This window comes from Echinops telfairi, unplaced genomic scaffold (assembly GCF_000313985.2).
Source record: "Echinops telfairi isolate 266 unplaced genomic scaffold, ASM31398v2 ScPeMD7_7469;HRSCAF=8507_1, whole genome shotgun sequence".
In the NCBI taxonomy this organism is placed as follows: Eukaryota; Metazoa; Chordata; class Mammalia; order Afrosoricida; family Tenrecidae; genus Echinops; species Echinops telfairi.
The window spans coordinates 143,237,155-143,248,940 of record NW_022111373.1 but is presented as its reverse complement, the minus strand read 5'-3'; the positions used below and the strand labels follow the sequence as shown (position 1 = coordinate 143,248,940).

Sequence of the window (11,786 nt, the reverse complement as noted above, 5' to 3'; positions counted from 1 at the left end):
ATTGATATCCTTTTCCAAATTATTCCACCATCATTAACATAAACTCAGTTCAGGCTGTAAATCGTTATGGAAGCAGACAGCCTCATCTTTCTCCTGAGGAGTGGCTGGTGGGTTTGAACCCCCCAACTTACAGTTAGCAGTCCAATAGCGTCAGCAGGGTTCACAAACCAACAAAATGTCATAAAATCAACCTCTTAAATTCTGAAACATACCACAATCCACTTGCTCTCTGATAGTAAAAATCAATTTAAAAAATTTAAAAAAACCCATCAATTCAAGAAAGAAATAAAATGGCATGGCAATAATCATTTCCCACGGAGCCCTGGTGGCATAATGGGTTACTCACTGAGCTGCTAGCCATAAGACCAGCAGTTCGAACCCTGCCCCACAAAAACAAACTGGCTGCCACTGATTCCAGTTCCAAAGTGACCCTATAGGACAGAGTAGAACTGTCCAGCAGTGAGAGTTGTAATCAGCTGGACTCTTCTTGAACACTCCCTTATTCTTGGGGTGTTTTTTTTTCCCGGCATTATTTTCTAGCTTCCCTGTTCCTTCCCTCACACTTCCATAAAGATAAACCTGCTGCCACAAATCACTAATGGAGACGCTCACTGCAGGACAGGGTGTAACTGCCCCACATTCTCCAGGGGCGGCATCATTACAGAAACAGGCTGCCTCAGCTTTCTCCAGGAGGCGTGGCCGGCTTTGTACCAGTGCTCTTTCAGTTAGCCCTAAACGCTTTAACCACTGCTCCGCCAGGCTCCTTCCTAGACAGATTACAGCCTAGGAGACCTTACTGGACAGTTCTGCTTTGTCACATGCAGGGTTAGCGTTGACAGCACCTAACCACAGAGATGCCTTTCCTTACAATCCGGAGTCATGCTCATTTTTTGATGTTGTCATTAGAACCCCGGCGGGCTGCGGGAGCCCAGGAGGGACAGTGCAGCCCACAAGGGGAGGGCCAACACTTTTAGGGCGGGGAAGAGGAGGGCCAGTGGAGCAAAGGCCGGAGCACGCCCCCACGTGACCACCGGCCATCTTTACGCCTGGCGGCGTCTTCTGGCAGCAGGTTCGCTCTGTCTTACTGCGCAGGCGCGGGCGTGCTAAGCGCACCGGGGCGCAGGCGCAGGAGGACGCGTTGTGCCGGGGTTGGACGCTTTCTTCTCAGGTTAGCGGTCTTCACGGAGTTGGAAATATGGGGGTCGCGAGGCGGCGGCGGGGTTTCTCTCGGAGCAATCTGCCAGGCCAAGGCTGCAGGAGAGCGTGATCGGCCACTCCGGACGCCCCCGAGCCTCAGTTTCCCTTCCTGGGCCCGCCCCCCGCTTCCCGGCAGCGACCGGGTGAGCAGAAGCGGGGGTGGGGAGTTGTGGCCGGAGGGGCGGGGGGAAGGTGGTTGGGCCGATGGCCCAGGGTCCGAGCTGGAAGCTGGCGCCTCTGTGGCCCCCACGTGGAACCGAAGCCGCTGCCATTGGGGGCCTGACCACCCGCAGTGGTCGTAGAGTACCCTGTAGCTCAGCAAAGGTCATCAGACTCGCCACTCGGCTTTGGGCAGCTAGTTAAGAAGGACTAACAGTGGAGGCTACTCAGTTGAATTGACTGCAGACTCAGAATCCGAACCTGCGTCTTACCTGTAAAGACGCGCCAGCTCTGCCCACACGGTGCCTTCTCATGACCCGGAAAGCGGCCAGGGGTCATGGAGAAGCAGGGTGGGCTGCCCTTGCCAGGGGCCCAGCTCAAACTGGAGCAACTGGGTGCCCAGAAGTAGGGATGTCACATGGACACGTGTTTTGTTCAGCTTCAAAACTGCCCCTGCCCCCTGGGGAAACTTGTTTTCAGTTGCTGACCTTTCTCAGCAGGACAAGGGCAACAACCCTTAACACCAGAGAAGACCTGTGTGATTAAGTTTACCACAGCCAAACATGTCTTTCCTAAACCTACTGTCTTACATTCCTTTGGGCATTTTGTCAGAAGAAGGACGTCGTGCTTAGCACAGTAGAGGGGCAGCAGTAAAAAAGGAAGGCACAGGAGCAAGGGTGAGGGTGGCACACGACCGGGCAGTGTGTCTTGCTGTTGTGCATAGGGTTGTTATGAGTCGGAACCCAACTACAGTCAATGGCAGGTCCAGTGTTGGCTGCTAATAGTACCAAGCCACCCACCCTCCTCCAGGTGGGAGCCAAAGGAAGAAGTCAGAAATTTACAGTCTCGGGCGCCTTAGGAAGCAGTGCTCTGCCCTGTAGAGTTGCTATGAGTTGGAAGCTGCTCAAAAATGGGGTGGTAGTGTGTATATGCACACCTGCCCTTCTGCAAAGGGGATCCAGAAAACCAAACCCACAGCCATTGAGTGCCTTCTGACTCATTGTAACCCTATGTTGAGTTTCCAAGGCCATGGCAGCCTTAACAGGGCAGCTGGAAGATTTGAACCTGGTGGTTAGCAGTCCAACACTTAACCACACAGCTCCAGCAGGGCTCCTTCAGCGTCTCCTGAATTCCATTAAAAAAAAAACCACCTTATTAATTGGGAGGTATTACATGAAGAAAATGATATTATTATTCCATAGTTCAATCACATGGAGCAGTAGTGTACAGTTGCTACCTGTACACTACAATCAGTTTCTCCTGAATTCTTCATTTTTTTTAAAAATTGTGACTTGGGTGAAGGTTTACAGAGCAGATGGGCCATCTTGACAGTTCATGCACATTTTGTTCCGCCTCATCTGTTGGCAGTCCCCTTAGTGTCGAATCACTGTCCCACTTGCTCCCTGTAATTTCATGTGTCCATGCTGCCTACCTCCCTCACCCTCTGAACCGCATCCTTGGGCCAAGGCCACTCGTTTGACCTCAGAAGGTTGATGATTCTAAGGTGTGTGTATGCACTAGTGTTACTGTTCCCTTACAAACCTGTCTGTTGTTTGACAGGCATTGAGCTGAGGGAGGGTAAGTTCCATTCCAGACCTGAAGGCTGATGAAAGGCCAGTGTCTCTGGGGTCCCATCAGTCTCTGGTCTCTTTTAGGATTTTGATTTGTGGCCCACATATGTGCCCCTCTAATGTGATCCCCAGCAGAGCATTTGCGGGGATGGTTGCCGGGCACCATCTAATCCTTCTGATCTCAGGGCAATAGATACTGTGGTTTGCATGGCCCATCAGTCTACTGGACTAATGGCTTCGCGTCTCTTTGGTTTTCTTCACGGGTTAATTCATTTTCTTTTGAGGAAATGGGATGCTGCAGCTAAAGGGGAGAGCTTGGACCCAGACTCACTCTCCTCTTCCTAAGCCACTGCTATAAGGAGTAGGTGGTGGTAGAGACACTTCTAACCCCCCCTTTCCTCCCCACAGCATGGCGGCCCACTTGATACGGACAGTGGCGGTTTCTCTCGTGCAACCCTTCCTCCACCTGAGCCGCTGCACAGTGAGATCCCAAGGACTCTCCACATTCCTGCAAGGATCCTTCTTCCGGACGGCCCTCCCCGTGGGCTGCAGCCCCCTGCAGGCCAGCCCAGGGCTCCAGTCCCTTCCTTCCGGCAGTCTGACGCCCTGTCTGCAGCCTGCTCTGGGCTTCAAAACCAAAGGCGTCATCAAAAAGCGCTGCAAGGACTGCTACCGGGTGAAGAGGCGGGGCCGCTGGTTCATCTACTGCAAGACCCACCCCCGCCACAAGCAGAGGCAGATGTAGCGCTTCCCACCCCCACTGGAGGCGGCCTGGGTCCCTGTGCAGAAGTGCTCTCATTGCCCCAGGGATTCAAAATGAAAGGCTTTCTCAGGAAACTGAGTTTTCCTTGTTTAAAGGGAAATAAAATGGAAGCATTCTGTAGTCTTGGGTTTGTGTCCGCTCCCTGATGGATGTTTCACATCCCTAGATGGGCCTGAGCCCCTGTTGGGATACAGCTTGCTTCTCTCGCTCCTGTGCCAGCTGTGTTTGGGCCTGGGTTGCAGAACAGAGCATACATGAGGGGTTTTCAAAAAGCTGGTGCTGCAAATGGCGATGGAGGTGACAGAGCTGACCACTTCTGGCTGGCCCATCACCACGAGGCAGGGTCAGGAAAACCTCCATGCGTCATCCTACGTGACCTATTCTGACACCACCGTTCCTCCTTAGCACATGACTTCTATGCTGAGTGTGATGGTTCACGGCAACAGCCACCCACACCTCACAGACGGTTTACTAGGCAGGTCAAGGAGCCCTAGTGGTTCTGCCTTGGGCTGCTTTATGCAAGGCCAGCAGTTCTAAACCACCGGTTGCTCTGTGGGGGAAAGATGAGGCTTTCTACTCCCGTGATGAGTTACAGCAGCGGTTCTCAACCTGTGGATTGCGTGTGACCCCTTTGGGGATCAAATCACCCTTTCCCAGGGGTCGTCTGATTCATAACAGCAAAATTAAAATTATGAAGTAGCAACGAAAGTAATTTTATGGTTGGGAGGGTCACCACCACATGAGGAATTATTGAAGGGTCCCAGCATTCGGAAGGTTGAGAACCACTGAATTCCAGTCTCAAACCCACAGGGGCAGTTCTCCCTTACCCTACAGGGTCGCCATGCATCAGAATCAACTTTACAGAAGTGAATTTGGTTTTACCGGAGAAGCCAGTGGATTAGCACAAGTTCAGCAGACAGCAAGGATACAGTCCTCAGCCAGCAGTCTAGGGTCTCCGTACTCGGCCTCCCTTGGCCTGGACCTCGATGGGCCAGGGAGCCAGTCAGTCTCAGAACCCCGCACTCAGGCCAGGTGAGAAGAAGGCACCCCATCGTTTTGGCATCTCAGGGTTTCTCTCCAGTCTGTGATGCATCTAAGCACAGCGACCCTGCTACTTAAGACAGAAATCTTGAATGAGCTCTTGCAAGGCTGCCTGGTTTCTCCCTCTGCTCATGCATGTGGACACATGAGTAAGAGGCAAAAGAGCGGACGCATTTGAAGGATGGCCCTGGTGAAGAATATTGGCAGTGCCATGGGCTGTCAGAACAAACCTCTGAGGAAGTTCAGCAAGAATGCGCCTTGGAAGCAAAGGTGGCAAGTGTTTGTCTCCTGTCCTTGGATATGTGAACAGGAAGGACCGGTCCCTGGAGAAGGGTCGTTATGCTTGTGGACGTAGAGGATGAGTCAGACGAGGAAGACCCTGGGTGAGATAGATGGACACTGGCTGAAACCGTGGGCTCAAGCACAGCAACTGTGAGCATAGTGCAGGATCAGGCAGTGTTTGTTCCCTTGTACATCAGGCCACTGTGAGTCAAAGCTGACTCCGCATCAACCCAATGGCCGTGGCTTTGATGTTTTCATTGCTCCAGTAGAAGTAGACTGTGGAAACCCACCCCCAGCCAGCAGTAGCCCCACTAGGCAGCGACTTTCTGTTGAGCCCTACATGTACCCAGTGTCAAAACTCATGAGACAGGAAAGACAACCTTTGCCCTTTCAAAGGAATCTCCTAAGACTTGCTTATTAGGAGTTGCCTGTGTTAAAATTCCAATAGTGATCTTTGATTTGATACTCTGGCCCTTTTTACTGGAAGGCTGGCCTATGTTATTTTTAGCTGTTAACATTTTCAGAATTGGAATTGGATACTCAGGCTTTCAGTCTTCTGAAACGTCTTCTCCGCTGTTCGATATTTGCTGTAGCTATAGACTGAGAAGAATCTGCAGCTAAACTAGACGGAACACCATCTCAGCCTGGTGTTGGTGACGAATAGTGAATCCACAGGGCCTGTCAAAAGAAGGCACACGTCCATCTTGGCGAAAATCCAGGATGTCCCTCGGCAGCAAGGAGCCAAGTCTTCGGCTCGTGTCATCAGGAGGGGCCCTGCCTGAAGAAGGACCCCCACACTTGGTTAAGTAGAGGGTCAATGAAAAAGGAAGAGATCCTGGCCCAGCCACGTGGACACACAGCCTTGGCGATCAGGCATGTAGACTGCCACCCTGCGCCGTGCTTCTGTATCCACTGCACAACTGCTAAGATACAGTGACATCGCTCCCCTTGTCGCAGGGCTGCTGCTGTGTGCGTCCCAGTTGCAAATGTCACCACATCCACTTCTCACACCCCTGCTTCCAGGCCCTCTTCTGAGCCCTTGGAGGGTGGGACACTCGGTTGGGAGGACTCTACACCAATCCCATGTAATTCCACAGTGCACTGCATACCGGCCTGCTGTCCCCTCGGCTCATTGCCAACTAGAGTCCTTGGCCACAACCTTCCTCCTTCCAACCCTCCTTGCCTGTACTGCTCAACCCCCTGCATTCCTCAAAGGCTGAAGGAAGATCCTCCTGCCCACCCCCAATCACCGGCCTCCCCAGCATCCAAGGCATGTCACCCGAGGCTCCGCCCTGGGATTCCCTGCATCTCCAGTTGCTTTTCATTTGTGGCTGGCATCCAGCCACGTCTGCACAATCGGACTGCATCCTTCCAGAGAAGAGCCTGTCTTTGCATTTGCCTCAGCGGCTCATTCACCAGTAGGCACCTCAGGGCTTTCCTTCCACAGAGTTTACTTGTGGTCTGGAGAGAGAGAGGTAAGGCTCAGATTTTCAATCTGGGCTGTCAGCGCAAGAGTTCGCTGGATGTTGGTCCACTACCCTTCACAGGCGACTGGTGAGCTGCAGCACGGGGCAGAGGTCGAAAGGGACAAAGGAGAGAAAAGAGGCACTGGGATAGGGAGCAGAAGGTCCCTTTCCCTTGGGGCCGGGAGGAGACTTGGGTTCGTCCTCGCTCCACCTCATAATGATAGTGACCCTGGCCAAGCCTGATGGGTCATGATGGCACCTCTCCCTGCTCCCCAGGAGCACGTGAAACAGGAGGTGAGATGGATTTGCTCTGTGTGTTGGCTGACACCCAACGCTTTACAAGGCAGTGGCCACTACATCCCAAGCCAACCTCAGAGCATTTAAGCCAGTGGTTCTCAACCTTCCTAATGCGTACGACCCTTTAATACAGTTCCTCATGTTGTGGTGACCTCCCCCCAACCTTGCTATTTCATAACTGTAATTTTGCTACTGTTATGAATCAGGCCACCCCATTTAATACCCAGAAGGGTCGCCACCTACAGGTTGAGAACCGCTGATCTAAGCGCTTCCCCAGAACTGATGGACCCCACCTGTGGGTGAGAGGCCTAGGTCAGGATACTCAGGAGTCAGATAGAAAGAAGGTCACTTCTTTAGAGAGAATTATGCTTGGGTCTTGCCAACCCCTCCTCAGACCATGGGGCATCCATAGAGTGATATCAAGAAGCTTATGTATGACGGGGGTGGGGGCCACGGGGAGGGGATGCACAGCATGAGAGGAAAGCACAAGAGTCCTAATTTCACAGGAATGGTTCGGAGCATCACAGAAGAGAGCTTTAGTGGGGACGTGATCACTGTGCCAATATTTATGTCGAGCTTGCCTATGTAACCCCAAGCCCTGTAAGGTGGGTATTAGTATGAACCATCCCATTCCACAGAGGACGATTCTGAAGCAAAGAGAGGTTAACTGAACTTCCCCTGAGGCCCCGGCTTATTCAGCAGTGAAGGCAGGAATCCAGACTCCAGGGTTCCATGGGTTCTAGGACTGGGGGATTCTGTAGATTTCATGGCTTCCAGGATGTCAGGACCCCCGAAGTTTCCAGAATTCAGCTCTGGGATCCATTCTCTCAAAATCCCTTCAATTATCCCTACCGTGCTCCCCTGAGGATGGGCATCTGGGAGGTGTCTCCTGGTCGGGCGTGGCAAGGAGGAAGGGAGGATTGAGGAGAAGAAGGAAAAAGGATGGGCAGGTAGAAGGATAGGGACACTGTGGCAGCTGTGGAAGAGCTGGGTGACCTGGGAGCTGGAGTTGAGGTACAGCTCATTGGTGACCAGCCAACGGTCTGAGAACTAACGTCATAGGAGTCTCGGACAACTGCAGGCGCCCCACCACGTTGCAGAGGAAGCAGACAGGTGGCACCTGCAGGCTCAGGATTTCCGGTGGAGTCAGGGTCCGGGTCCCCTTCTCCATGGGAGCAGGAGGCCCCATAGTTCCACCCACTGCAGTGACGTCAGCTAGAAACAATGTCCCAAGGTGGGGTTCCCAGTCGCCCACCATGGCCATACCGGATTTCTGGTAAGGCTCTGCTGGAACATCTAATTTTCGGCGGCGCAACTTCCCGGCAGACCTGTCAGGACACATTAGCTGCAAAGGTCCCTGAGCACAGCTTGGGGAGACCAGCTCTATAGACTTCTGAACGGCCGCCAATTCCATGTTGGAAGACATCTGCTAAAAATGATGATTGTGCTTTTAGAGTAGTTGATCTTCCGCCATTTTTTTTTTCTGTCTCAATATCAAAAGGGACACAGTTGTTTCCGATTCCCAACCTTGTCTTGGCCTTCATTTCTCCTACGCTGGAATCGACTCTGTTCAGGGCACATCTGCGTCATGGTCTCCAGAGCCTGGCACACCTGCAGTGTTCTCCCAGGGAGAGAGGGGTCAGGGGTTCAGGTGCAGCTCAGGGACTCACTTTGACTTCCTGGGGGACAAGTGTTAGCAACCCTGGTCTGAGGAGCGTGCATATTGGGGAAAGTTCTTTGGAAATTAGTGAAAGGCCGTTGTCACTACTGTACAAGCACAGGAGGGAACACTGCTTTTGCCACACTGATTTTGGTACACCCCACCCATGGGTGAGAGGACTGATAGAAACAAGGTTACTTCTTCATAGAAGACTGCCCTCTCGAAAGGGCTGTCACTTGCCATTCTCACTATTATCATAAGCTGCTGTCATTTAGTGAGCAGCACCAGTGGCAGAGCAGTTATACGTTGAGCTGCTAACTACAAGGTCACCAGTTCAAAACCACCAGCGGCTTTCTACTCCCTGAAGAGTTCACAGTCTCAGACTCACAGGAGGTCTTCTACCCTGCCCTATGGGGTCGCTCTGAGTGAGCATCAACTCAATAGCAGTGTGGGGCTTTTGGTTTATGATTTCCCCAAATGCCTGTGGTTTCCCAAGAGCCTTGGTGGCAAAGTGGATCATGAGTGGGGCTGCTAACTGCAAGGTCATGGTTGAATTGCTCCAGCCACTGCCTGAGAGAAAGATGAATCACAGCCTCAGAAACGTACAGTGGCAGTTCTACTTTGCCACGTAGTGTCACTCTGAGGCAGGATTGATTCGAAAGCAGTGAGTTTGATTTTCTTTCATATGATTTCCCAGATGTGTCGCATATCCCACAGCCACATAGCACGTGAGTTGCGGTGGTTTGCAGCCTCCAGGTGGAACAAAGGTTTAAGGCACTAACCTGCCGCAGCAAGGTTGGTGGTTTGAAAGCACCCAGAGGTGTCACCAAAGAAAGGCGTGGAAACCTATTTCTGAAAAACCAGCCATTGAAAGTCCTGTAGAGCCTCATCTACACTGACGCACACGGGCTCGACACGAGTCAGCACTGACCGGAAGCCAACTGGCAGCAGCATCGCATGCACAGAAATGAAGTGGAAAGGGTACCCTTTGGGCATTTCCTCAGATGCCAACGCCACTTTGAAGATGTTCCTTCCCTAGGTATGCACCCAGCTGGCCACTGTGTGTGGTGGGAACTAGCCTCCTGCAAGGGCCATCGAGTTGAGGGACACCTGGGTCCCAACTGGCAATCACAGCCACTTGCTTTCGAATTTTGAATTGAGTTAGAGAAAGTGCATCTTTCTGTGAAGCTAGACCCGAAAGATGCAGACATCGGACACTGAGGTTTAGGTGTTCCAGCATGTCCACTCTGAAGGAGACAGGTCTGTCTTGGGAGACAGGAACGCCGTGCAGACACTAGGAGAAATGCAAAGGAGGCCAGGAGGGGGTACCCTGCCTGGGCTCGGTCGGGTACCACCCACTCTCACTCTCAGTGATGACCCTGGATTCTGTCTCGTACCTCCTGTTGGCGTTGTTGTTGTTGTGAGGTGCCATGGAGTCGGTTCTTTCTCACAGCAACCTTTTGTACAACAGAACGAAACACTGCCTCTTTGTGCGCCATTCTCACCGCTGTTCTTATATTCGAGCCCATCGATCAGTTACTGTGTCCGTGCATCTTATCGAGGTCCTTCCTCTTCCTCACGGTCCTTCTCCAGGGACTGCTCTCTCCTAATAACATGTCCAACGCGCATGAGAGCAGTCTCGCCATCCTTGCTGCTAAGCAGCAGTCTGGCTGTGCTTCTTCAAGACAGGCTTGTTCTTTCGGCAGTCCACAGTGCTCTCACTAGTCTCTCCAGCACCACGATTCAAATGCATCGACTCTTCTTTGGTCTTCCTTATTCAGTGTCCAACTGTCACATGCTTATGAGGCGATTGAAAAGACGATGGCTTTGATCAGGTTCACCTTAGTCCTCAAAGTAACATCTTTGATTTTCAACGCTTGAAGGAAGTCTTGTGCAGCAGGTTTACCCAATGCAATGCATCGTTTGATCCCTTAACTCCTGATACCATAAACACTGCTTGTGGACCCAAGCAAAACAAAACCCTTGACAACTTCAGTCTTTTCTCTGTTTATCGTGCTGCGACCTAGTGCTCCAGTGGTGAGGAGCTTGCTGTTCTTGACATGCCGAGGCTGCAGTCCTTAATTTTTATCAGCAAGGCCTTCCAAGTCCTCCTCACTTCCAGCAAGCAAGGTTGTGTTATTTGCAGATCGCAGGTGGGTAGTAAGCCTTTTGCCCATCCTGTTACCACATTCTTCAAATAATCCTGCTTCTCTGATTATTTGTTTAGCCTACAGATGGATAAGTATGGTGAAAGGATGCAGCCCTGATGCATGCCATTCCTGACTTTAAATGATGCCGGTTCCCCTTCTTTGGGTTGATCTCTACATAGGTTTAATATGAGCAAAAAGAAGTGTTCCGGAATTCTCATTCTTATGAAAGCTATCCATAATTTGTTTTGATCCACAGAGTCAATAAAACACAGGTAAACGTCTTCCTGGAATTGCTTCTAGCCAAGATCAATCTAATATCAACAATGATATCCCTGGTTCCAAATCCTCTTTTGAATCCGGCCCAAACCTTTAGCAGCTCCCTGTCAAAGTACTGCTACAACAATCATTGTTGGATAATCTTCAGAAACATTGTATTTGCATGTGACATCGGTGACATTGTTCTACAGTTTGAGCACTCTGTTGGGTGACCTTTCTTTGGAATGGGTACACATATGGACTGTCAAACGGACTCTTCTAGTCAGGTGACCAAATAGCTGTTTGCAGACTTCCTGGCATAGAGAAGTGAGTGCTTGCAGTGCTTCCCAGCTGTGGAAACACTTCCCTTGGTATCGCATCAATCCTGGAGCCTTGTTTTCTGCTTATGCTTTCTGTGCAGCTTGGACTTCTTCCTTCAGCATCATTTGATCTTGATCTTATTCTCCCTCCTGAGATTGTTCAATAGCAATGAATTCCTTTTGGTACAGTGTCTCTGTGAATTCTCTGTGAAGCATCTTTTGATGTTTCCTGAATCATTTAATATTTTTTCCCATAGACTCTTCCAAGGTCACGACTTGAGGCCTGAATTGTTTTCTTGAGTTCTTTCAGTTTAAGATAGGATGCAAGTGTTCTTCCCTTTTGAGTTTCGAACTCTAGGTTTTGCACATTTTCCTTGTCGTGTTTTACTTTGTCTTTTCGAGCTGCCCTTTGAAATTTTCTGTTCAACTTCTGGACTTCATCATTTCTTTCACTTGCCTGAGCTGCTCTGTTATTAAGAGCAAGTTTCAGAGTCTCTTCTCAAATCCCTTTTGATTTTTTTCCTTCTCTCTTGACTTAAAAAAAAACCCCAAAACTTTTATTGGGGTCTCTTACATCTCTTATCACAATCCATACATTCCTCCAGTGTGTCAAGCACATTTGCAC

At 50.9% G+C, this 11,786-nt stretch overlaps 1 protein-coding gene across 2 annotated transcripts; it reads left to right on the top strand.

The window, feature by feature from the left end:
• The first annotated feature begins 1,126 nt into the window (after positions 1-1,126).
• Positions 1,127-3,810, top strand: MRPL36 (mitochondrial ribosomal protein L36). 2 transcript variants are annotated; one of them, XM_045285321.1, is made up of 2 exons: positions 1,127-1,168; positions 3,336-3,810. In XM_045285321.1, the coding sequence occupies exon 2, from the start codon at positions 3,337-3,339 to the stop codon at positions 3,670-3,672; it is 336 nt and encodes a 111-aa protein (XP_045141256.1). In that variant the 5' UTR covers positions 1,127-1,168; position 3,336; the 3' UTR covers positions 3,673-3,810. The 2 variants fall into 2 exon arrangements, with proteins under 2 accessions (XP_045141256.1, XP_004698451.1); XM_004698394.2 differs by lacking the exon at positions 1,127-1,168 and adding an exon at positions 1,176-1,340.
• Positions 3,811-11,786: the final 7,976 nt, after the last annotated feature.

Bases quoted from the DNA above. Each gene is read 5' to 3' on its own strand.
- MRPL36 (XM_045285321.1), top strand. From the start codon at position 3,337: ATGGCGGCCCACTTGATACGGACAGTGGCGGTTTCTCTCGTGCAACCC.